Consider the following 24,067-nt stretch of genomic DNA (forward strand, 5'->3'; position numbering starts at 1 on the left):
TCGCGTGACCCCCTGACCCTGACCCAACCGACAAAAAAAGTCCGCCATACCACTGAGCACGCGCATAGCCCAGTCACCAACCTCAATGACCCTAATACGCATGCGTAAAGACATCCCGCTCCTTTCCCCCGCCCGCGTGGGAAGTTGCGCATGCTCACAAGGAACATTGACGCTCTCATGAGGTCAGTTTTTGTCCGACCAATCCGCACCCGCGAGCTCCACGCGCGCGCGCAATGATCACCTCCTCGCTCTAGCTACTGCCTTACGATTGCGTTCTGCGCATGCGTAGGGAGTGGCGCGGGGGTTTGAATTGATTCGGACGGTTAAAAAAAAAACCCGTAACAGTGGAGTCAGGTAAAGGGGATGTTACCATGGCAGCGTGGGCAGCCACCTGAGGAAGTAGATATCTGGGGGACAGGTGTATTACGGTGCCGGTCGGTAACCACCGGCGGGGGCTGACAGTCCTCGCGCAGGGCCCAAGGGCTGGCAGCGCAGGATAGCTGGGCACCTCGCAGGCCTGTCTGAGGTCGGGCTCTGAGCCTCGCTAGGGCCGGGACAGCTCCGAGCAGCGCGGGGGCCTTTGGGTGCTCCAGGCTAAGGGCCCTGCTGCGGGTGCCGAGCGCAGGGCAATGGCCCAGAAGATGGGGAGCTGGGAGCGCGGGGTGTGAGCCCGCAGAGCAGGGATCACTAGACATGTGGGCGATGGGCAGCTTCCTGCCTGATTTGACTGCTCACGGTCCTGTTTCTGTCTCTGCATTGTTCTTTCCCCCTTTAGTGGCAATTCAGAGCTGTGGGTTATTTAAAGGGGCCCTGTCAACTTGAATGTTTAAATATTGATTGTTGTAGAATATATGTGTTTGTTTTTCTGCTCTGTTACTGATGTATCTAAGAACCTTTCTAGCCAGGGGGACTTCGGTGGCCTGGAGAGACAACAATACCAAACTGTTCGTGCATGGGGTAGAATAGTAATCCCCAGCATTTCTTCTGTTTTGATTATTTTTGCTAACTTTTTCAGTGTTATGTGTTATAATTGTACATGTCTTTCGGACACTTAATTTTCAAGATGACATATTCCCCTTTAAAAATTCCTACTTGTGAGCTTTCCTTCATCTTTCTCTGCTGGAGGGAAGAATTGGGCTTGTCTGTACACAATGGATGGCCTGTGTATATAGATACTCTTCTAACTGGGTTATCTGCCCTTTCTGGGGCACATGCTGCTCTAAGTGGTTTATGGCAAGTCATAGTTAGTTACTTTATGCCGAATCCTGTAGTGGGTTTGTTGGAAAGGCTGTGGATAAACTGACTTTCATCTTCTTGCAGGCAAGTGGCTCTTTGATGTTCTTCAACTGCTGGAGGTATATCTGGCTTTGGGGCCTTGATTTATATTCTTGCCTCTTTGGGGGAAAGATTTGGAACCAGACTGGCAGATGAGTCAGTACTTAATTTGCCCTTCCCAGCTGGGAGACTGAAGGGATGCAGCAAAGAGAGAATGCCAAGAATCCAAAGCAGGCTTTGCAGGTTCGCCGTAGTAGCCTCTCTGCATGGCAAATAGGAGAGAGAACAGCTGGCCCAAAGCCTGCGGACTTGAAGAGTGCCCAGAAACATGAGAAAGGGAAGCAGCAATCTGCCAGTGATGAGGCAGGCAACAGCACACAAGACCATCTGGAGCAAGCTCTGACCTATTTTGAGAGGGGTAAGAGCAGTGATATAACTTTGCTTCTGATATTGAAAAGGGCACTATCAACGTGAAATGTAGTCCATTTTTAAATGAGTTTAAAATAGTTTCACATGCAACTTGAGTCCATCTGGCTGTTTTTGTGGTTTTATAATTATTTTCCTATCTTGATTTTTTTCTTCTTCTCACCTATTGCTTTGAGAAACACCCAGACAGAGAGAACAAACTATACAGGGGAACCATTAATGGGAGCTGTGGGTGGACAGCAGCTTTTGAAAACCAGGGTGTTTTCTCTTAAAGTGGTAAACTATCAGCAGAAGACAGATTTGGGGGTAGAATGCATCCCCGTGGACATACATATTTCTCAGGAGGATGATTATCAGGATGCACTTTAATCCCTACATTTTTTTTTCTTCTTTTAGTTAAAGACTACATTCCACTGAAAAAGAATGAGGTTCTTCAGAAACACTTGGCTACTGTGGAAAGCATTGCCCTGCAGAAAGGATTATCCCCAGAAGGACTTGATGTGTTGCTGAATGTGGCACTCAGTGGCCACCTTGGTAAAACATTCAGAAATTGCTAGCATGTCCACTGTGAATGTGTCTTCCTTCCCTCCTGCCACTCTCGTACCATATCCATGGCTTTGAGAGAATATGTTTTGGTGGTTGTATTGTCATGCTTTGTCCCTTACTGTAAATTTACAGCATCCTTAAAGTTCTTTAATGTACATTCTGAGTTTTTGCTAAAATAAGTGTAGCAAACTTAGTAGGGACAAGGAATACTTTGGATAAAAATTGTAAATATATACATATATAACCTATTGTCTTCAATATTTAAAAGAATACTGCTGTGTCGCTTACTTTATAAAATCTCTTACAGGCTTGTAGTCCCTAGAAACCTTTCTCTCCTCTTCCATGCTGGGGATTGTTTGGGTTTCTTCTCCCCTGACATGCAGCTGACATGGCTGCTTATTTTTAGCTTAAACTTTTGCAGTGTCTCATACAGACAAAGGAATGGAGTGTCAGTGCAGACTTGATAAGTGTGTTTTTTTTCAAAATTACTGACCACCATTTTGCTTTTAAATTGGTGATGAGCCAATGGATTTAAAACAAATAACAATCCTCCACCTCAAAAACCTAAAGATGCATGTTAGCATGTGGAGGATATTTTTCTTCTGGTTATTACAACTTTAGTAGGTCCCTTTTATTGGCATAAAATAATTGGTGCCTCTTTACAAAACTAAACTGCTGATGTGAAACTGACACTCTCACATTTTACATGTTGATAACATTACAAACCATGAGTGAAATTTTAAACACTTAATTCAGTTCTCACTCTTACTCTGATTTTACTTTTTCCCTTGTCCTGAGTAATCACAATAGAGTAGTTGGTTTCACTTTCTAGCTCTCATGTACTAGCACCATGTTGCAAATGCTGTAATAGAATGCAGTTCAATATACTGTATTTGAAATTTTGAAAAGAGCTAGGCAGACATTTCTATTGGTCTTATGTTTACAAAACTCAATTTTTAGTCCATATTTGACCTTCCAGTTTCATTTCAACGTTCAATTTTCCCTCTTGTCAGACTGGTAGAGACCCTGTGGGGTTTCGTCTTTCTCTGTATTATGGGGCACAGGTCACTTGCAGGTTTAAACTAGTGTAAATTATTGATTCTCTGTAACTTGAGGTCTTTAAATCATGATTTAAGGACTTCAGTAACGCAACCAGAGGTTAGGGGGCTATTACAGGAATGGGTAGGTGAGGTTCTGTGGCCTGCAATGTGCAGGAGGTCCAACTAGATCAGGGATCGGCAACCTTTGGCACATGGCCCATCAGGGAAATCCGCTGGGAGGGTTTGTTTACCTGCAGCGGCCGCAGGTTCGGCCGATCGCAGCTCCCACTGGCTGCAGTTCGCTGTTCCAGGCCAATGGGGGCTGCGGGAAGCGGTTTGGGCTGAGGGATGTGCTGGCTGCCATTTCCTGCAGCTCCCACTGGCCTGGAACGGCAAACCGCAGCCAATGGGAGCTGTGATCAGCCAAACCTAAGGATGCTGCAGGTAAACAAACCGGCCCGCCCCGCCAGCGGGTTTCCCTGACGGGCCACATGCCAAAGGTTGCTGATCCCTGGACTAAATGATCACAGTGGTCCCTTCTGACCTTTAAAGATGAGTTTAAAATAGGCACACTAGTGCTTTACATCATACACCAGTATTGAATAGTGTTGGCTTGTAGTCCTAAGTCTCATTCGAGCACTGTCAAGCTACTGACTCAGACACTATATGGCAACAAAAGAACAGCTGCTAATGCATGTGTTTTGTATTGTTTTCTTATGTTGTTTGTTCCTTAGTCAAATATTGGCTATAAAGAATTCCTGTTATTTTTGCCTGACTCTAACTAAAGAACTAAACACTATTTAAATACTAAAGTCCTGGGGTGGTCTAATTTTATGTCCACTAGCCAATACCTGTAATTAGGATGAACCTGGCACTGGCTAGTAATATAGGAATATGAAGGTGGTTGTGGTTAGGTTTCAGGCCACTTGAATTTATAATCTGAAATGGTTTCGGATACTCTGACCTTATGCTGATTCAAAGGAAATTCCTTTTTTTCTCCAGCTCATACTTCCATAAACTCCAGGTATCTAGGCTAATAAAGGCAATATGCACGTCAACAGGCTGTATCTTTTTTTTTCCTCTGAGTTACGCTGCTGTAAATCCAGAGTAACTGCATTGAAGCTAATGGAGTTGCACGTCTGTAAAACTGGTGTGAGGACAATCAGGTTCCTACTTTTTGACTATTAACCAGTCTTAAGGCTTTTTGTAAGAATTTTTTCCAGTAAGTCCTTGTTAGATTCTTATTCCAGCCTGTGGTAGCTGCATATAGGTAAATAATCTGTCTCAGAAAGGACATGATGGTCTCACCTGCGTATGACATGGCAAAGAACCTGGAACTTGAAGCACTATCTCACTCTGAATGGTCTCTTTTGTAGCTGATACAGTAAATACTCGGATCTTGAAGTGCCTGATTCCAGCCTCAGTAATAGCAGAAAGTTCAGTGGTTTCAGCAGTATCCTGGCTCTGTGTTGGCAAATGCTCTGGCAGCACCCAGGTAACTTTACAAACACTTGTAGTAGTAACGGCTACTGGGGACAGATGATTCAGAGCAGGCTGCTTTTAGGAAGAGGAAATCCAGAGGCTTAATGTGCAAAGTCATCACATAGTTGGTACCCATTAGCAAAACTGGCAGAGAAGCCTAGGCACTGGAATAGCAGGTCTTTGACAGAGTAGTGTGGGAAGTAGACACAACTTCTGCTTATTCTGTACTTTTGAGTTTTTTTGGGAAGCTACTTACATCAAGATGTTCAATATGCCTCTGTGGTGTCAAGCATTTCCCCAAAATGCACCAAGATGTTCCTGCCTATCATGATAGTTCAGAATCTGAACAAAATATGGCCTCAATTAATCCTTGAAGGAGCATAGATTGAAGCCTTTTTCTTGGAATCCCTTATGTCTGACTAGTCTGCATGGAAGACTAGTCAGAGCAGTCTAAATCCAAGTGATCAGTTCCCTAGAGGTTAGCATATACTCAAAACCAGGGCACTTTCTCCATTCTAAGTTTACTGTTTACTGCTTTCTCCAAGCTTTAGCACAATAACAAGGAGATTGGCTATACCAAACTGTTCAAAGATGTCCCTTGGCTGCCTTGCTGATCTCAAGGAGGGTGTACAACTTTAAATAAGTCCTCTGGAGTGGGGTGATGGTTGGTCGGTCGGTCTGTCTGTCTAGTTTTTCCCTCATTTACTGCAGCATGATTCTCTTGTTTTGCTGCAGCTGCTCTTCTTAAGATGGCTGATTGCAATGTTTGACTTCATTGATCACAAAGAAAAGCTTCATGCACTCTATGGCTTCTTCTTCTGCTCCCTACAAGATGAGAAGCTGGTAAGGAAAACAGGAGTATGTTCCTTTGGTTCTGAACAAATTTAGAGTGTTCACCTGTACTGTACGTCTTATTATGCTGGCCTGGAGTAACTAGAGAGTGGAGCCCTTTCCTCTAGTGCTGTAGTATGTGTTTATAGTAGAGTGACTGGCCCTCTTCACTCTGCTTTTTTCCAATGATTCCAAAATTTCTTCTGAACCTAGAACACCCAGCATGGAAGTTCAACATAAGATTACTCTAGTTTGGCACTGACAGCAAGGTTGTGTAAATGAGCATCCAGGACTTCATGCTTTATAGCAAGAGCAAAGTGACAGTGAATGCTGTCTCAGTTCCTAAGAGACACTGTGACACTGCAGAGTCTAGCGTTGCTTTTAATGTCAGACAGCGAAGAGGTAAAACTCCCAGGATGGAACTGTCTGTACATCATAGGCAAAAAAGAGCCTTTTAAAGTAATGCTCATTTAATAAACAGAATCCAAATGCCATTCCACTAACATAAATGTAACTTAAGTGGGAATCAGGCAGTTGGTGACTTTTTTATATGGTAGTTACATAAGTATTTTATTATCTGGAATGTAAGGTCACCCATTGTCTCATGTCGTGAAGGTGTGAAATACTGATCTCTTCAGAACCATACCTGAGGTCAGAAAACATGTAACATTTTCATATGCTGCCCTCTGGGACTGTTAGAAAACATCAAACAAATGAAGATAGACTTCTATAGAAATTACTTTAGAAACTTATAGAATTTGAGACAATGAGGCCATTTCTGTAGAATGTTTTAACTGACATATGGAATACTCTAGCAGGAGCATCATTCTATTTCTGTAGGGTTTTTTAAAAAATATTATAGTGAGAGTATTTTCTATTAAATCCCATAGGCATTTTCCATGAGAGAGCAGAGACATTAATTGCTGTTAATTGTGAAAAGTCCTACATGATGGTTTTTGATGTTTAAAATGTATTGCAGTACAGTAGACTTACACCAAAGACAAGATATTTCCTGCAGTATGTTTGGCTGGTTTTGCTGAACTTCGCTTGTGACCTCTGCTGAAAATTGGATTCCTACAACTGAATTCCTACCCTTTAAATACTAGTTTCAGGCACAATAGGTCAGTTGAAAGTGCAGCAAAGATTAATATCTGGCACAAAAAAATCAATGCCAGACCCCCGATGCATTTGCTGCAATTATAAGCGCTGATAAAAGAAGCTGGTTTTTGATTAATTCATGTCCTTTTGCTCACCAACTTCTGAATTGATTAGCCTTCATTTGAGAAACAAGGATCATCTCCCAAATGGACCCTGGCTGAACAACTTCACCAACGAATGTGCATAATGGTGTTAAATGAAACTATTGGCATACGCATTGGTTGTCAGTTCTAATGCAGAACTGTACTGGTACTGTATACATATGACAATGAGGACTTCTTCCCGAAGAATCTAGTGCATGTTCTGCATCCTGGTAACTGACTGAAGCACTTCAACCTCAGTATGGCAGCAGGATCCTGAGGATATTTACTTAAGTATGAGATACCAGCCTGTTAGTTGTGTCCAGTGGAAGTAGTTTCTGAATTTAGCCTATTAACTATCCTGATGAATCAGATTGCTTACTGAGCCTTTTTCTCTGCAGTGCCCCTATGTTTGTCATCTGCTGTATCTGCTGACCAGAAGAGAGAGCGGTGAGTCCATTCAGTCCTGATAGTTCCTATGGGTCTAGTTGATTGGGCCATACAGAGCATAAATATGCATTGACCATCCATTTGTATGATACAGGGCTGGTTTCATGTGCTTAGAAAAGGGATGACCATTATCTTCCCTAGTGCTTTCTTCCTACCGTGCTAACATGATGGCTTCAAAAATTCATAAATTTTAAGGCCAGAAAGGATCCATTATGCTCTTTTTAGGCTTTCTTGCATAACAGGCCAAAAAACTTGACCAGTAATTTCTGCATACAGCTGATAATGGATCTGTCTGTTCCTGCCCTTTTTCTTGTGTAACTTGGTCTGTTTTGGTGTATTGGCCAAGAGGCTTCTAATTTGTACCCAAATGTCTGATATGTTTTGTATTCTACCCTAATGTTCTTAATTTTTTTTCTTTTCCCAGTTAAGCCTTTTCGGGTGAGGAGACTGGTAGATCTACAGGCAAAGATGGTGAGTCACTAGAAATCCTGAAATGAGTAAGCAGTATAACTGGAATTAGGCTTACAACTCTTATGGTTAATGTTTTCACAGGAATGGCAAATATCGTTGCAAAGGATGAGGTTGTTAGACTTCAGAATAGTAGCTTCCAGCCTTTGGAATACCAGGGGCTGCACACACAGCTTGCCATTTAGCACAAGTGCTGCACCTAACCTGCACACATCCCTAATTTGGACTTTGTGTCCCTTCCAAGCACCCACACAATGACAGTTACACTTTTTTTTTTTTTTTTTTTTAATTACACATTTTACAGCTAGGGATGATAAAATTACACAAATTTGAAAGCGATCTCTTGGCTTCCCTTTTCCTTTCCTTCACTCCCTTTTATCTTCCACTCTCCTGTTCACTTCATATATCTTATACTTCTGTGGCAGTTATCCAAGAATAACAAAACAGTGGGCAGATATCTCCATTATGTGAAAGGGAAACTGAGGCATAAATGCTGTGAACTGCTCAAGGCACCCATGTCAGTATCAGAACCAGGAATAAAACCTGGGATGTTGACTCTAGGTCACTTCATCTAACCACCAGATTGCTGCTTCCCAACCCATACTTTTATTCTCTATACCTTTTCTTTCTGTTTGATTATCTTTTGGTGTTCTCTCTTTCCCTTTGCTGCCAATCCCCTGTCTGCCTTCTCTAGGTGTCCTCCATTTCCTTGTCTTCCCTTCCCCTTCTCTTGTATCTATAATCAATCTTGGACAGCATTTATTTTCCTTTGGTACTCTTATCCTTTACAACCTACTCTTGCATTAGACTCCCAACTGCAGCATCTTCTTGGTTATCCCAGCATCTCTTCTTCCCCTTCTAGAAAGGTAGTGGGAACCTGAATCCAGAGGGAGGAGCAGCTACTGCTCTTTTCCCTACCTTCTACAGACCAACTGAGATTTTTAAAAGATCTACCAAGTAAGATCATGAACTGTAAAACACACACTGATGGCTAACAAGCTGTCCATCACAGTATTAGAACAGGACACAGAATGTAACGTGTCTGCAGATATGCAGACATAGAATATAAATGATTTGGGAGAGAGCTTTTGTCTATTCAACAATAACACGTCTGGGTTTTATTGGCTCTGAAACGTTTCACATTGTGCAGGACATATGGGTGGAAAACTGAAAAATATGAAAGTTCCTCAACATTTGGATGTTGAGGACTCTCTCCCTTCTTCCACCCACCAAAGCTATTGCCATTAAAATAGTTGTCATCTTTATGTTGGATTCTCAGACTACAAAAATGCCAAGAAAATAATTTAACTTTTTAAAACCATCAAACTCCACTTTTGGCTATGCTGCTTTTGATTAGGATCTGGCAATGGCAGGAAACAAATGGGGGCTTTGCTGCTGAAGTTTTTGCAGAGGGGTTAATTGGGGCGGATGGCTTTCTGTTCCAAACTGCTCAAGGCCACTGAAGCATTAAAGACCAAAGTCTCACTTTTTCTGTCATCTGACCAGCTTGGTATTAATCTTTCTGGAAGGGATATTGAGCAGTTGGCAACTGTTGAATTTTTGGGAAACAGACCATTTTAGAGAATGTTCAAAAGATATGTACACTCGTAGAGCAGCAGCCACCACCACCACCAAGTTCTGGGTCCTTGATTGACTTCTGTGGAAATGTCAGAGTTGGAAGCTGTGGATTTACAGGACTATTGTATGCCAGTGAAACATGGGTGCTGGGGAGGCTGAAGAGCATCAGACTGACATCTTCTATTCTCATTGTCTTCGTTGGCTGCTTCATATTAAGTGGCAGGATAAGATCAGCAATGAGCGTATTGATAGCTAAACCCATCCACCACCCTCATCAGCATTGGTTCAGTCTTGCTGACTTTTTTGGTACGAACATACTATTAGGATGGAAGACCAATGAATTATGAAATGCGTTTACCAAGGAATGTTCACATGGGCACCAAAAATTTCTGTGGTGCGAAAAGATTGTTCGGTCTATGTCCATTACTGGCATCCATCTAGACAGTCTTAAGGATGTAGCTAGATACGATCTCAATGGCATTTGATCTGCAGGAAGCCTGTCCCTTTGGGATTTGCCATGATGATGATTTGCGAAGGATGCTTTTGAGACTTCATGACTGGAAATATATGCTTCTGGTATGATTGTTTTGAGGGAAAGAGTAGACTATAAAATGTGGGGCAATGGCTACATTTGGATAATCTAGCTAGAGACATCTAGCCCAGAAGGATTGGTATTATTCACAGAGGTCTTAAAATGGTGTTAAACTCCTGCAATTGTCAGTTTTTTCTTATCTTTGTGGCACAACTCATCCCTCTTCACCCCTCAATTTAATGTCAATTTAATATTTACATGGTACTTGTAACAGATAATCTTAGAGGATATTATCTTATTATATATCTTACAGATTGTACAATGAGAACTCTTCCTGTAAGAGCTAGCTATTAATATATTTTACAAAATCAGTAGCACTTCAAGAAGTTTAACTATATAATGCTATGTTCACTCCTTGGGTAATGAAGTGCAATTGGGGAGTATGGGTATCCCAGTAAAACTGCTTGCATGTGTATTTAGGCAAAATAGATATGATATACATTTTATACAGTAATTTTGATTTATTTAGTAGTCTGATCTATGGCAATTTAAACTGTATCTTCTTTTCCCACCCAAACTTCCTTACTATTTCCAGTCCTCAGTAGAGATGTTCTTTTCTTCCTCCTTTTCCTCCCTCCTCAGTTGCACAATGCTAATTTGGACTGATTAATAACACACTAGTGTGTAGACTTGCAGTATCAATTGGGTTTTCCTTGCTGTTTCTTATGGTGCACATTTTAACTCTCTTCTTTTTCTTCTAGGGAATGCAGCCTCATCTGCAGGCTCTGCTATCACTGTACAAACTTTTCTGCCCTGAGCTGGTGTCCATAACTCTGCCTGCAAAGATGAAGGTGAGGAATGGAGTGACTCTGATGTGTCTGTATTGGGATTAAAGTCTGTACTGTCCTTCCTACATAAGCAGCTTTTGCTTCATGATTCAATGGTGAAAGAATAATTCTGTACCCTCTCTCCACTCAGTAAAACGAAACCATTAGAGTTTTCTATGGGAATTGCTACCATTTATTTATACTGAAGTGAGAAGACATATAAAATGATTCAGCAGAGAAGGGCACATAGCGAGCAGGTGTAACCATGTCCTTACTCTCATCCTCCCTTTCCTGTCTCCCTCCTATTGTTATACTATTTTTATGTCTTGTATATTTGATCATAAGCATTGTGGGGGAAGGTAATATCTTCCTATGAGTCTGCTGGGCATTGTCCAAACACCTTTGGGTGCTACTGCAGCACAATAATGGAAGACACAAGTCAGAGTAAACATTAGATCAATGGTTCTCAAACTTCATTGCACCATGAACCCCTTCTGACAACAAAAATTACTACACTACCCCAGGATGGGGGACCAAAACCCAAGCCCATCTGAGTCCCACCACTCCAGGTTGTGGGGGGGCAAAGCCCGAGCCCGACCACCCCAGGCCAGGGGGAGGGGCGAAGCCAAAGCCCAAGGACTTCAGCCACAGGCCGGGGTGGCCTCTAACCTGAGCCCTGCTGCCCAGGGCTGAAGCCCTTGGGCTTTGGCTTTGGCTACTGGCAGTAGGGCTCGGGCTTTGGCCCTGGGCCCCAGCAAGTCTAAGCCAACCCAGGTGACCTCATTAAAATGGGGTTGCAACCCACTTTGGGGTCCTGACCCACATTTTGAGAACCTCTGTATTAAATTATTTGCAGGCCTGATATCTAAATTGAAAGTTTTAGCATATGAAAGTAATGGTGGGGAAGCTGACAATGTGTTCTGAGATGGATTTGGGGGAGTTTCAAGGTAGGAACAGACTGTATGGCTTTCTTTTCATAAATGTTTGTGTGCTGTGTATGCAGCAAGTTATTTGGTGAAGTTAAGATATGTACGCTGACTATCTTATTTATATGCTTCATACTATACAAAGACACCAAGAACTCTGCAGCAAACTAGATCTAAATTTTGCAGCAAGGCTGCCTGGTTTTTCTGGCATTCCAGTGAGGCAGATTTGTCCAGGTCTAAAAATTGAGGCTTTTACTGACTACAGTATGAAAGCAAATTACACAAGCAGTCCTTGTGGCATTTGTTTAATGTTCATTTCAGATTATTTTACATTGCCCCAAATTTTCAGTTTTCATTGTGCTGCAGATTTATCTGTGAGAGTAGTTGGAACTTTTGGTACCCACACATGCATGGGAGATAGAAATTTCCAGGCTTAGGACAGTTCACCTAAAAACAAATTTATAATCTATTTTAGTTAAATTGGTTCATAAGACAAATTTAGAGTTTCCACATGGGGGGGAAGGGGGAGGGTTGCATTAATTAAAGGTTATGATTTAAAAGCTGATTGTAACTTCAGTGGTGCAAACTTAGTTCAGATAAAGCCTTATGCTGGCAATTTTGTGTTTGGTTTGTATTTCAAAAGTTTTCTTCACAACCATGATGTCTAGAAACTTAATCCAATGTTCAGTGAAAGCTGTGATTATCCAGTTCGCTTCTATGGCAGATCTCACTGCTGTTTGAAAGCATGGGATCTTCACTATAAAGACACACGTATACCTGGGCAGGTTTTATTTAATACATGAAATTCTTTAGATCCAGTCTTTATGAATGGACAGCATATCATCATCAGGATCCTAAAATAGATGCAAATTTCCACACTTTTGAGATCCCGGGGACTTTTTTTTCTTACCTTTGGGAAAGGTCATATGCCTTGAAAATTACATACATATCTTTCAGATTGTAGTCAAAGGATAATGAGTCCAGAGAAATAAAAGCTGTACTGTACTGTGACAGAGACCTAGCACCTTTTGGACTGTCAAGCGCAGTCCTTACAATAGAGCCCATAAATGTCACTGTAGTGACATGTATCAAATTGGCAATTGATTTTTCTGTCACTCTGCCTTAGAGTTTGGTCTCACACATAGGTGCCTGGATTGTGTTTTTAGACCTACTTCAAGAACTCAGAAAGCCTGTGGAAGGCAGCAGTCAACACCATAAGGCGAAGAAATCAGGGAACGTCTCCAATATCCCAGCAACTGATTCTAGGCGCAGGTCACCCTCAGTCCCGGAAGAGAGTAAGTTATGGGAACTTATGTGAATCCTAGAAAATGCCAAGCATGCTGAATTGTAGAAAGGAGCTGGAATCTGGATAGACATTGCGGAAGGTAGTGTAACTTAATGGGAAATTCTGTCTTTATATTGCAAGTCTGGGATGTGATTCACAGGATAGCACTTTGCAGGATAGCAAGTGAGTGATTCCCAGTTTGTGCTAATATTAGTTGTCTTGTTTATAGTGTATTTATCTGACTGCACTGAAATCCTGCTCGCAACTATTAATTTTGGTTTCCTGTTTCTCTCTCCAGAAATGGAATACCCAGTTGATTTTGCCTGCGTGCAGCACTGACACAAACAACCCAACTAGGAGCAAGGACATCAACCATGCTGACATCCTCAGTCACAGTGAATCTTTCCCAGTGGAGCAGCTACACACCTTCTCCCAGCTCTTACAGAACATCCACCACCTAGAGGTGAGTGTCATGAAGGCCTCACCTTGAGCACGTGTAATCTTAAAGGTGACCTAGGGATACATATCAATAACCTATTTATTGGGGAATAGGTGCACACGTTATCCATCTCCAAAGGGATATACTGTATTGGAGAGTGATATGAAAACCTGGAACCTGTGTGTATTCCCTGGTGGAAAGGGTGTGGACTAGTGTCAGCTTTGTTTGAATACCTTTCAGAAGCAGATATTCAATAGCTGGTTGTCCCGGTTTCTCTTGCAGTTTCCTTCCCAGATGGGCTCAGTGCTAAGGAATTCCTTGCTGCTTCACTACATTAATTGTATCAAAGATGAATCTATCTACTTAAGGCTCTACTATTGGATGGGCCAGACTCTTCAAGAAGGTAGGAACTTAACATTACCAGGTATGGTGGGGAGGAAAAGGGATAACTTTGAGGCTGTAATGGTACTTAGCTGTACCGGCATATGTGATTGTTTTACTGGTACATAAAAATACTATCTGAGATGACAGCATTGACTTTAACAGTACCTATGATGGGGGGGTTGGATTCTGCTTCTGGTTGTTGCATCCTTGTCTGTACTCCTTGTACTCGGTTACGTTATTCCTTCTGGTTTAGAATGCACTTGGTATAAGCTTGATAACCAGCAGTATGAAGAAGAGTTCAAGGACTTCCTGGATATTGTCTACAAGACAGAGTGTTTCTTGCAGGTAAGTACCTACTTAATGAAGCCCTGTTCTCAATTAAGCCTTTGCTTAGTATGTATTAGTGGCTCATCCATTTCCTGTGGGATGCCTTAAAGATTACGATCTTAGAAACAGCAATAAGAGATCAGCAAAAATGTGTTCAAAAGGCAAGTCCAGGTTGCTGAACTGCCCCCTCTTTCTGGAGGAATGATAATTTGGGAAGCAGCAGTCATTAGCTGATGGATTGCATGAGGGAGGGACTCTGCCCTTCTTTAGTGAATCGTGGCGGGGAGTCAGAAAAGGGAAGGGATTGTGATGAAATTTTTTTTTTTGAAGGTTTTAATCTTTGTACCCTTCAGGAGGGGTTCTCTTCCTGTGAAGAATTCTTGTATAAGAGCCTTCCCCTCTGGGATGGTTTCTGCTGTCGATCGCAAATCCTCAGGCTGGTGAGCTGGATCCCCCTCAGCAGCTTCTCGGGTATGTAGTCTAGACTATGATCTTGGACTATATCTGATCTGGCTGGATTGGATTCTTCCATAGATATTTGACTTCTCTCCTCTGTTTTCAGAAATGAAACCACATCTTTGTGAACCTCTGGCACAGCTTTTTTTTACATCATCCCTTTATTTTAAGGTAATTCAAGGTCGTTATATTGGTCACATGCAGATCTAGTTGGTATTGCTGTCCCCACTATGGGAGGTAGGTAAAGCAATCTACAGACAGTAAAATGGGCTTCCCAGTTTGGCGTTGGATCTGGACCCGTCCAACATGGGTCCTCTCCAGTTTATAGAGAGAGTTAAAATGTATAGTGGGAGGTAACTATTTATTTTAGGAAGCCCTCTTGCTCCTTTTTTTTTTTTTTTTTTATAGGCGATTTCAACTGGAAATAAGCAACAGTGTTTCAATTGGAAATACACCTCTACCTCAATATAACGCTGTCCTCAGGAGCCAAAAAATCTAACCGCGTTATATTGAACTTGCTTTTTTCCACCGGAGTGTGCAGCCCCCCCTCCACCCTCCGGAGCACTGCTTTACCGCATTATATCCGATTTTGTGTTATATCGGGTAGCGTTATATCGAAGTAGAGGTGTACAAATATATTTTGCACCCACCATGCTGCTGATTTAGGATAATAAAATCCAGTAAGACAACTTTTTTCTTTTGTTTCATCATTTCAGCCTGAGTTCTGTGTCCCTGCACTTGTTACACCCTCTGTTAATCTCCCTGTCTTGAGTGCAAGTGTCCTACATGGAGACCTACATGAAGGCTTCAGCTTGCTCTCTCCCCAGTCTTTCTTGTAGTCCTGATGATAAACTGTCTGAAACCTTCACAGTATACTTTGAAAATGATGGCCCATTTTTATTTAGCATTCAGACACTCCTCTACAATGTACATAATTCACTGCTTTCTTTCCCTCCTGCAGTGTAGTGTTCTTGAAAGTCTGAAGGAGCTGTTGCAGAACTGGCTGAATTGGCATGTGATGCAGTTGGATGTGGAGTCTGATCCTAAAATCAGTCCTTTGTAAGTTCATCTGAATTGCACACAATGCAGTATTTGTGTGTTGTGCATGAAAATATCCTGTTTTTATTCCCCACCTGTGACTAAAGAGTCAGAAAATGCTTTACTGCTTCTGTGACAATTAGCTTAGTTGTGAATCCTGTTTATTTTTTTTTAATGTATTGCAATCAAGGTTGCTATGGTTTATTCATATCTTGTATCTTGCAGTAACGTCATTAAAAGTACATATCTTAATGTTTTGTATGTCTTTTCAGCAATGTAGTACTCAAAATAGAATGAATGTATCAATAGCATGAACCACACTTGCAGCATTTTATTAAGGGAGTTATGAGGTATGGCTGGATAGCCTCTGCATAATCCTTGTTTGCCCAAGTCAAAATTCCTTTTTCACTCATTTCTACTTGATGACACAAACCAGTATTTTCTAGGCATAGAAAAGAACGATCATCTGCCTAGGGTCTCATACCCAACTCTTCCTCATAGTATCTGAACATTTAATTCATATCCCTCCCTTTCTGACTTATGAGCGCTTTTTAAATTGTCAAAATAGTAAATATCCTAACTTAACTTAGACCACAAAGCAGGCAGGTTGGGGTTAGTTTTGTCAATCCAGGCTTGAGGCTGTAACACTGAAGCAGTGATGCAAAAAGCTATGTTTGTAAAAATACTAACATTGAGAACATACATGCCCAAAAGTCAGCAAATTGAAGTCAAGAACTCTCCAGCAATGAAGATGTGGCCATGTTTTGTGTAGTATTTTGGATAACTCTGTTCTGTTTAACTTGGATACATTCACAAATTAATGTTGCTGACTTCAACACTGAGGGTGGGGAAACATAGAGTTCTCTTGTCATTCTGCTTAACTCTGCTCTGTATTTTAAAGCTGTGTTGTGTTAACATTGTCTGTTTCTCTGACTGCTGTTCTAGGAACACCACTCTTTCTGGACTGGTGAACTCTGTGGCTGAGCTGATCCACTTTGTAGGGTGGATCGCCACTGTAGCACTGCGCTTGGAGAACAATACTACTTTCTTGCTGTACTTTATTCTGGATTTCTATGAGACAGTATGTATATCCCATTACTCTTAGCATTTTAAGATGTCCAACCTCTCTAAGAACAGTTTCCACTCATTGTACAAGAGCATAACATATCCTTCCTTGTAATAATTTGTAGATGTTATGCTTGATTAAGTGCTACATCCTCCTAATTGCTGGACCGGTCCACTAGTCATAGATGATAGCTGCTGCATCCAAGTTTAAGGCCAGAGGGATTACCAGTTTAGTGGTCTGAAATGTGCAGGTCAGACTAGACAAACTCCACCCAGTTTACCCCCAAATTTAGTTTAATCCAGATTTTTTTGACTCAAGTACTTCACTCCTCTGGAGACTAAATTGTGTGCCACAGACAGAGAATAAGAGGGATCAAGAGGTACTAATGCCCACGGCCTCTGTAATGGCACGGAATTGAGTAGGTGAGAGATGCCCAGATGAGCCTAGCAAGCAACCCAAGCCCCATGTTCCAGTGGAAGGCAAAAGAATCACAGGGTCCCTGCCAATCTGACCTGGGGGACAATTCCTTCCTGGACCCAAAAAGGGCAGTCTGATCCTGAGCATGTGAACAAAAGCATCTGAGAGAATTCTCTATACTGCCTGACCCCTTCCAGGAGACTAACTGAAGACCTGAAGCATGGATCCAAATAGTTATCATAGAGAATTTTGTATTGTTTTTTAAGGGGGTTGGGTGCTATTGATATTCACACACACGGAATAGCAAGATATTAAAGGGATACAACTAACTTGAAAAAACTCAAATTTTAATACTTTTAAATACTTTTAAAAATATTTTTCTGAAAAAATTAAGACCTTTTCTTTACTATTTGTTTCAGAGTGTGGTGGGTAAAAACATGATTTAAAAATAAAGGGATTTTATATAAATTACTTTTTTCTTTTTAAAAATAAAAATTTAAATCTGACGACAATGTTAAGGTCTTAACTTCTTATAATCTATTAAAATCATTTTAAATTTAAAACCAACACTCAAGCAGTCCATGTTTGGGGCCAAACTACTGAATCTGGAGGAAGTCACTGGCTAAACTGGAAGCAGAGTTTATTGAAGTGCTAAACCAGCTTTTAACAGAACTGGTTGAATCAACTAGTTCATTAAAAGTGGAGAAATTGATGACGAGTTGAAAAAGCAAGAAAACTTGTCTTCGTCTTTCAATCAATGAATAAAAACAGTGTGATAGCATGAAGCATCCTAGTTCTAAAATCTTAAAGGATATTATGACCAGAAGTAATTAGTTGAATCTAGAGGTGCAGCCGTGTTAGTCTGTATCCACAAAAAGAACAGGAGTACTTGTGGTACCTTAAAGACTAACAAATTTATTTTGAGCATAAGCTTTCGTGGGCTACAGCCCACTTCTTCGGATGCGTGTAGTGGAAAATACAGTAGGAAGATATACATATACACCACGAAAGCTTATGCTCTAATAAATTTGTTAGTCTCTAAGGTGCCACAAGTACTCCTGTTCTTTAGTCGAATTTACTAATACTTCCTTTATTTAACAGATTGGTTAGTTATTTAAACATAAAACATATTTTGATAATTTTTTCTCGTGTCCAGCACATTTAAGGTGATTTTATTTAACTAACAAAAACCATTAAAATGCTGTTTGTGTCCTTTGAATTGAATTCCAGTTTCTATCCACATACAGAGTGATACAAATCACAAGTGTAAAATATTAATCTACTAAATCCAAAATGCCTCATTAACCCGTTTCTAATATAAAAAAATTTAAGAATCTGAATGAATGTATGTAATCTACATAACTGATTTAAATAAATACATATATAGTATAGTCTCGCAGTTGGCAAAAAGTACCAAATTTAGCATACATTTATTTAATTGCAAATCCTATGTGTTTTAATGGTTACCCACTAATGAGAACCAACCTTTCTTTAGAAGAATAACCTAAAAAGTACAAATTATAAAATAAGATTAAAACTGATTTTAAATCAAGGTTTACTGCCTGCTGATTTTAAATCATGAATAAATCACACCTTTTCTGTATCAAGCTATATGTAGAGGGAAACAAATTCAATTCAAAGTGCACAAAAACAGCATTTTAATTTAAAATCTCTTGGGGGCAAAGCTTTCTGCTGTGACCATGGAATCCCAATAGGCTAATTATAACTACTTGAATTGTCTAACTGTTAAAATTATTTGGTCTCTGTTATGTGGTTCACTGGTAATACCTAACCCAGACTTGCTGTTAGGTCAGGTCTGGTCCAGTCCAAGCTACAGCTACAGAAGGAGCATGTAGGATCAGAGAGAAGGTGGCTGCTGTATGTTTGCTAAAGGGAAAAATTAGATTTCCACTACCCAGTGCTAGAGTGTAGGCTAATTTTCAGGGTTTAGACTGACATTTACACAAGCTCCTGCACAAGGGTCATGGTGGATTCTACATCAGTGGCAATTTTTGAGATCAAGATTGGATGTTTTTCTAAAAGATCTGCTCTAGGAATTATATTGGGGAAGTTCTATGGTCTGCCATAGGACTACAAGAGGTCAGACTAGATGGTCACAGTGGTGACTTCTGGCCTTGGAATCTATGAAGGAGTTGGTGATGTGGTTGGGGAGGGAACAAATGGAATTGCTTCTCTCCCACCTTCCCTTCCAAGGTGTCAGAGTTAACAGGAGCACAGACAAGTGACGTAATGCTCATTTTCCCCTGTAGGTGTTGTGGGGATTGATAACGGTGGTTGTAACAACCTGTCTGGATTTGTTTCCTTCCTGCAGGTGTGCGATGTGTATCTTAAGTATAACCTACCCTTGTTGGTGATGCCTCCTCCTGGAGTTTTTTACCCAGCACTGCTCAGCATGGATGCTGTCAGTCTGAACCAGCTCTGCTACATTATGTACAGGTACCAAAGATGTGGGAGGGCTTTCAACTTTATCACCTCTTCTATTCTGATCATCCGTTGTGGAGATGCCACTCTTTGTGTTGCGAAACAAGAACATTGGAATTCCATGAAGTCTTCTGTGTTCTCTCCCTCTCTCTGTGTGAAAGGGGCTGGAGGGGGAGTTCTTGGGCTATTCTGAGTGCTGGCCATATACTTTACAGCAGTGATTCTCAACCTTTTCCATATTGTTATCCCAAGTAACAATAAAACCAAGTTTCAGGTCACTGCTCCCTCCTCAGGATGCCATCTCTGAGGTAGGTAGGTGTTCCTTTAATACTTTGAGAGACCTTAAGTAACTCACCTAATAGGTTCAATTCCTGACTGACGCCTAGAGTGTCAAACTCCCCGGCTTGTGCTCTAACCCAGTAGTTCTCAACCAGGGGTCCTTGAGCAGGTTTCAGGGGGCCCTCCAAGCAGGGCCAGCATTAGACTCGCTGGGACCCAGGGCAGAAAGCCAAAGCCCCACTGCATGGGGCTGTAGCCCAGGTGCCTGAACCCTGCCACCCGGGGCTGAAGCCGAAGCCTGAGCAATGTAGCTTTGCGGGGGCCCCTGTGACATGGGGCCCCAGGCAGTTGCCCTGTTTGCTACCCCCTAATGCCAGCCCTGGCTTTTATATGCAGAAAGCCAGTTATTGCGGCACAGGTGGGCCATGGAGTTTTTAGCATGTTGTGGGGGCCTCAGAAAGAAAAAGGTTAAGAACCTCTGCTCTAACCATTAGACTCACATTTGCAGAAAGAGGAGTTTAGGGCAGCGCTGAGTATGAGGTGTTCTGCTGCTTCTGAGTCTCGGAGGCCTGGAGGCTGCCTGCAGGTCTGGAGAGAGCATTGTTCATTTCTCTGTAGGACCTACTGAACTGTTGCTGTTCTTGGTGGTGTTAGTTCCAGTGGTTGCATCCAATAAGAAAAGTAGCCAATTGCTGACAGCTGGCGTAGGGCTGTCCATGTGGCTTTCTCTCTGAGGAGACTGCAGGGTAATTAACGTGACAGGGCGCTCTCCAGGAGATAAGAGCAGCTAGTGATTATTTATACAGAACAACTGTCAGGTTCCATTACTTCCAGTGGCTTCCATTTTCTATACTCGCTGAATGAAAGGCTCCTTTTTAAAAGCACACTGCATTTTTGTGCTAGATTTCAGGGCTGCACACTGCATATAGCCTGTTGAGTCATATGAAGGTGATTTTGTCTCTGATTTGGTTGGAACATATTGCTCCTGCAATAAGGTGGTGCCTTCCAGTCCTATGTTCTCTGTTACTAAGGAACCTCAAAGTCTGTTAGTTGAATGAGAGCTCATCTCTTAGTATCTTCCTTCTCCCTAGTCCCTGGATAGAGGCTAGCCCTGTGCCAAGTGGTGAAGTCCCTTTGAACTCTTCCTTCCGTCAGTGTTTATAATTAAGGCTGCGTGTCAGTCACAGAGGTCACAGATTCTGTGACTTTCTGTGACCTCCATGACTTCTGTAACTTCTGAGTTGGGCAGCCCCATGGCCAGCAGCAGCAGTTTGAGAATGGGCGGGGGCTCAGGGCTGGGATAAGGGGTTGAGCTTACCTGGGGGCGGGAAGGGAAGCTCCCCAGAAGCAGCCGGCATGTCCCTGTAGCTTGTAGGCAGAGAGGTCATGGGGCTCTGCACACTGCCCCTGCCTATAGGCACCACCCCGCAGCTCCCATTGGCTGTGGTTCCTAGCCAATGGGAGCTGTGGAACCAGTACTCATGGAGGGGGCAGCACATGGTGTCCCCCTGGCCTTCCCTCCCACTAGGAGATGCAGGGACATGCCATCCACTTCAGGGGAGCTGCGCGAAGTTGGGTAGGGAGCCTGCCAGTCCCACCAACCCTTCACCCCCAGCACCAGCGGGGATCTCAGGCCACCAGCACCCACGGCACTCCTGGACCACCCCCCCATTCCCCCCCCCCCGCCCAAGTTTTAGTTAGGGGTGTATATAGTACAAGTCACGGACAGGCCACAGGCCATGAATTTTTGTTTACTGCTTGTAATGATGCTGGTTCTGGCGGGACCCAACTGAGAGTGCCAGTTCAGGACAAATTGCTTAAAGCAGGGCAGTTACAGCCCAAGGCTGGGGTTTTTCCACCTCTAAGACAAACCAAACCAGACAGACAGAGAGGACTTTGGTTTTGGCCCACTGGCTAACCACAAGTCACCCAAGCAATTCCCTTAGACACTCTAGTTTCCCAGTATTACCACCAGTGCCACTCGTTATGGGGAAGAATGCTTATGAAAACCAATACCCCAGTAAAAGAAAAGAGGTTCTCTCGATCCCAAAGGACCAAGCCCCAGACCCAGGTCAATATATAAATCAGATGTTACCCACAAATCACGCTGTTGCCAATCCTTTAGAATCTAAAATCTAAAGGTTTATTTAGAAAAGGAAAAAGATATAGATGAAAGCTAGAATCTGTTAAATGGAATTAATTACATACAGTAATGGCAAAGTTCTTGGTTCAGGCTTGCAGCAGTGATAGAATAAACTGCAGGTTCAAATCAAGTCTCTGGAGTACATCCCCAGCTGGGATGGGTCATTCAGTCCTTTGTGTAGAGCTTCTGTTTGTAGCAAAGTCCCTCCAGAGGTATGAAGCAGGATTGAAGACCAGATGGAGATGAGGCATCAGCCTTTTATAGTCTTTTCCAGGTGTAAGAACACCTCTTTGTCCTTAATGTGGAAAATTACATGGGAAGTCCCTGCATACTTTGAGTTACAAGGCGTATTTGCCTTCTCTCAATGGGTCAGTTGTATAGCTGATGGTCCTTAATGGGCCATCAAGCAGGCTAGGCAGAGCTGACACCAACTTCTCTGGGGTGTCACCCAGAAGCATAGCAAGTTTTTTGGCCTGTTATGCAAGACAGCCTAAAAGAGCATAGCAGAGATTTGAAATGCAGACAGTACAGCGCCAATATTCATAACTTCAACTACAAAAATGATACACATATACAGATAGCATAACCATAACCTTGTCTTAGACACCCTATTTGACCCCCTTTATCAGGGCTGGCTCCAGGGTTTTGGCCACCCCAAGCAGCCAAAAAAAAAAAAAAGCCACGATCTGCGGCGGCGATTCGGCGGGAGGTCCTTTGCTCCCAGCGGGAGTGAGGGACCATCTGCCAAATTGCCGCCGAATACCTGGACATGCCGTCCCTCTCCAGAGCATCCGCCCCAAGCACCTGCTTGCCAGGCTAGTGCCTGCCCTTTATACGAGATTTGGTGTCACTACAGGACTTTGGTTGCAACAATGATCTATATAGTCCCAGTTCAAGTCAATAACATGATACTGCTCGTGATCTGTCCATGACTTTTACAAAAAATACCCGTGACTAAAATGTAGCCTTATTTATAATTGGAGGAGGAGAAAAGCTGCCATTAACTTTTTCTGAAGCAGCACTCCTGCCCTTCTCTAGTATTTATCTGCGTTAGAATTCAGAGGGCACTTAAGTCTCTCTTCCATTTGTTCATTCCTTTAGGTATCGAACCAACTTGGTAGCTGCAAAAGAAAATGAGCTGATTAAAAAGGTACCATGAACAAACCTTTGCGGTAAAGTACTGTGGACGGTAATAAAAGAGTTATAAACAAGTTGTTGGGAAGGCAGTGCTTTAATGACACAATTGCAAGGGATAAGGGTAGTGCACCAGTGCTATGCAACTGAATTGTTTTCTGATCCCATCAGACAATACTGCAATTCAAGTTCAGTAGCCAGACTTACCAAGAGTACAACCAGTACATAATGGCCATGGTGGGCTGTCTGTGGACATCCAGTGCATTCCAGAAGGATATCCACCCTCAGGGCATTCGCCTAGATCCGGAAGTACTGAAGAAAACCAGAGTGCAGGAGGTCAGGAACAGCTTCAACATTGTCCACCACCCAGCCCTGATGGGCTATGCTATCCTCTTCCTGCAGCAGGTAAGTGTGTGAGCAATGTTTCAGAGTGGCCCCCACTATTGCACTGCCAATGAGTCACTCCATCTTGAGAATTCAGCTGGAGAACTGTCCTCCCCCACTCCTTGCACTGCTTGAGTTCACTTGTGTTTTTCAAGCGTTGGTACTCTGCTAGGTGGGCTGAAACCAGTGCTCTGTGTTCATCTCAGCCCAGCAGCTCAGTCTGAACAGTTTAGTTTTGGTTGTTTGCTTGGTATAAAAGTATATAAGGCAATGGTTTTAAACATGCTTTGCTTTTAAACTCCATGATTATAGTGTGGCCAAATCATTTTGAGACATGGTTAGAAGTAATACAGATAAATATTAAATGCCCAAAAACTTCATAAGCATGGAATTAAGGTTGCCCAGTGATGCCTTGTGTCATTCTAGAATGTGGAGTGACTAAACTTAAATCTCTTGAAAACCAGGGAAATGCAAAACTAAGATATATACGCCCCCGCAACACAACCTTAACTGTCACCTGGAGCTGGCACTAACTACTGGCAATAGTTCAATTAGCAGGGAAGGCAGCATAATTAATAGAGATGAGGCTGTTCTATAGGAGTTTGTGGTGGTCTCCACAGATTTGAATTCCAGCATTTATCTGCATGCACTCCA

At 42.4% G+C, this 24,067-nt stretch overlaps 1 protein-coding gene across 2 annotated transcripts in view; it reads left to right on the forward strand.

The window, feature by feature from the left end:
- The first annotated feature begins 280 nt into the window (after positions 1-280).
- Positions 281-24,067, forward strand: part of CENPI (centromere protein I) — a 30,987-nt gene continuing 7,200 nt past the window's right edge. The window contains exons 1-19 of one of the 2 annotated variants that reach the window (XM_054038834.1): positions 281-354; positions 1,321-1,693; positions 2,098-2,235; positions 4,664-4,782; positions 5,505-5,612; positions 7,240-7,288; positions 7,713-7,759; positions 10,628-10,717; positions 12,786-12,914; positions 13,203-13,367; positions 13,626-13,746; positions 13,981-14,072; positions 14,408-14,525; positions 14,617-14,681; positions 15,472-15,569; positions 16,494-16,629; positions 19,364-19,488; positions 22,997-23,045; positions 23,201-23,434. In XM_054038834.1, coding sequence (XP_053894809.1) covers positions 1,474-1,693; positions 2,098-2,235; positions 4,664-4,782; positions 5,505-5,612; positions 7,240-7,288; positions 7,713-7,759; positions 10,628-10,717; positions 12,786-12,914; positions 13,203-13,367; positions 13,626-13,746; positions 13,981-14,072; positions 14,408-14,525; positions 14,617-14,681; positions 15,472-15,569; positions 16,494-16,629; positions 19,364-19,488; positions 22,997-23,045; positions 23,201-23,434 — 2,103 coding nt within the window. In that variant the 5' untranslated portion in view covers positions 281-354; positions 1,321-1,473. The other variant, XM_054038835.1, reaches the window with a different exon arrangement.

Source organism: Malaclemys terrapin, chromosome 9 (genome assembly GCF_027887155.1).
Source record: "Malaclemys terrapin pileata isolate rMalTer1 chromosome 9, rMalTer1.hap1, whole genome shotgun sequence".
NCBI lineage: Eukaryota > Metazoa > Chordata > Testudines > Emydidae > Malaclemys > Malaclemys terrapin.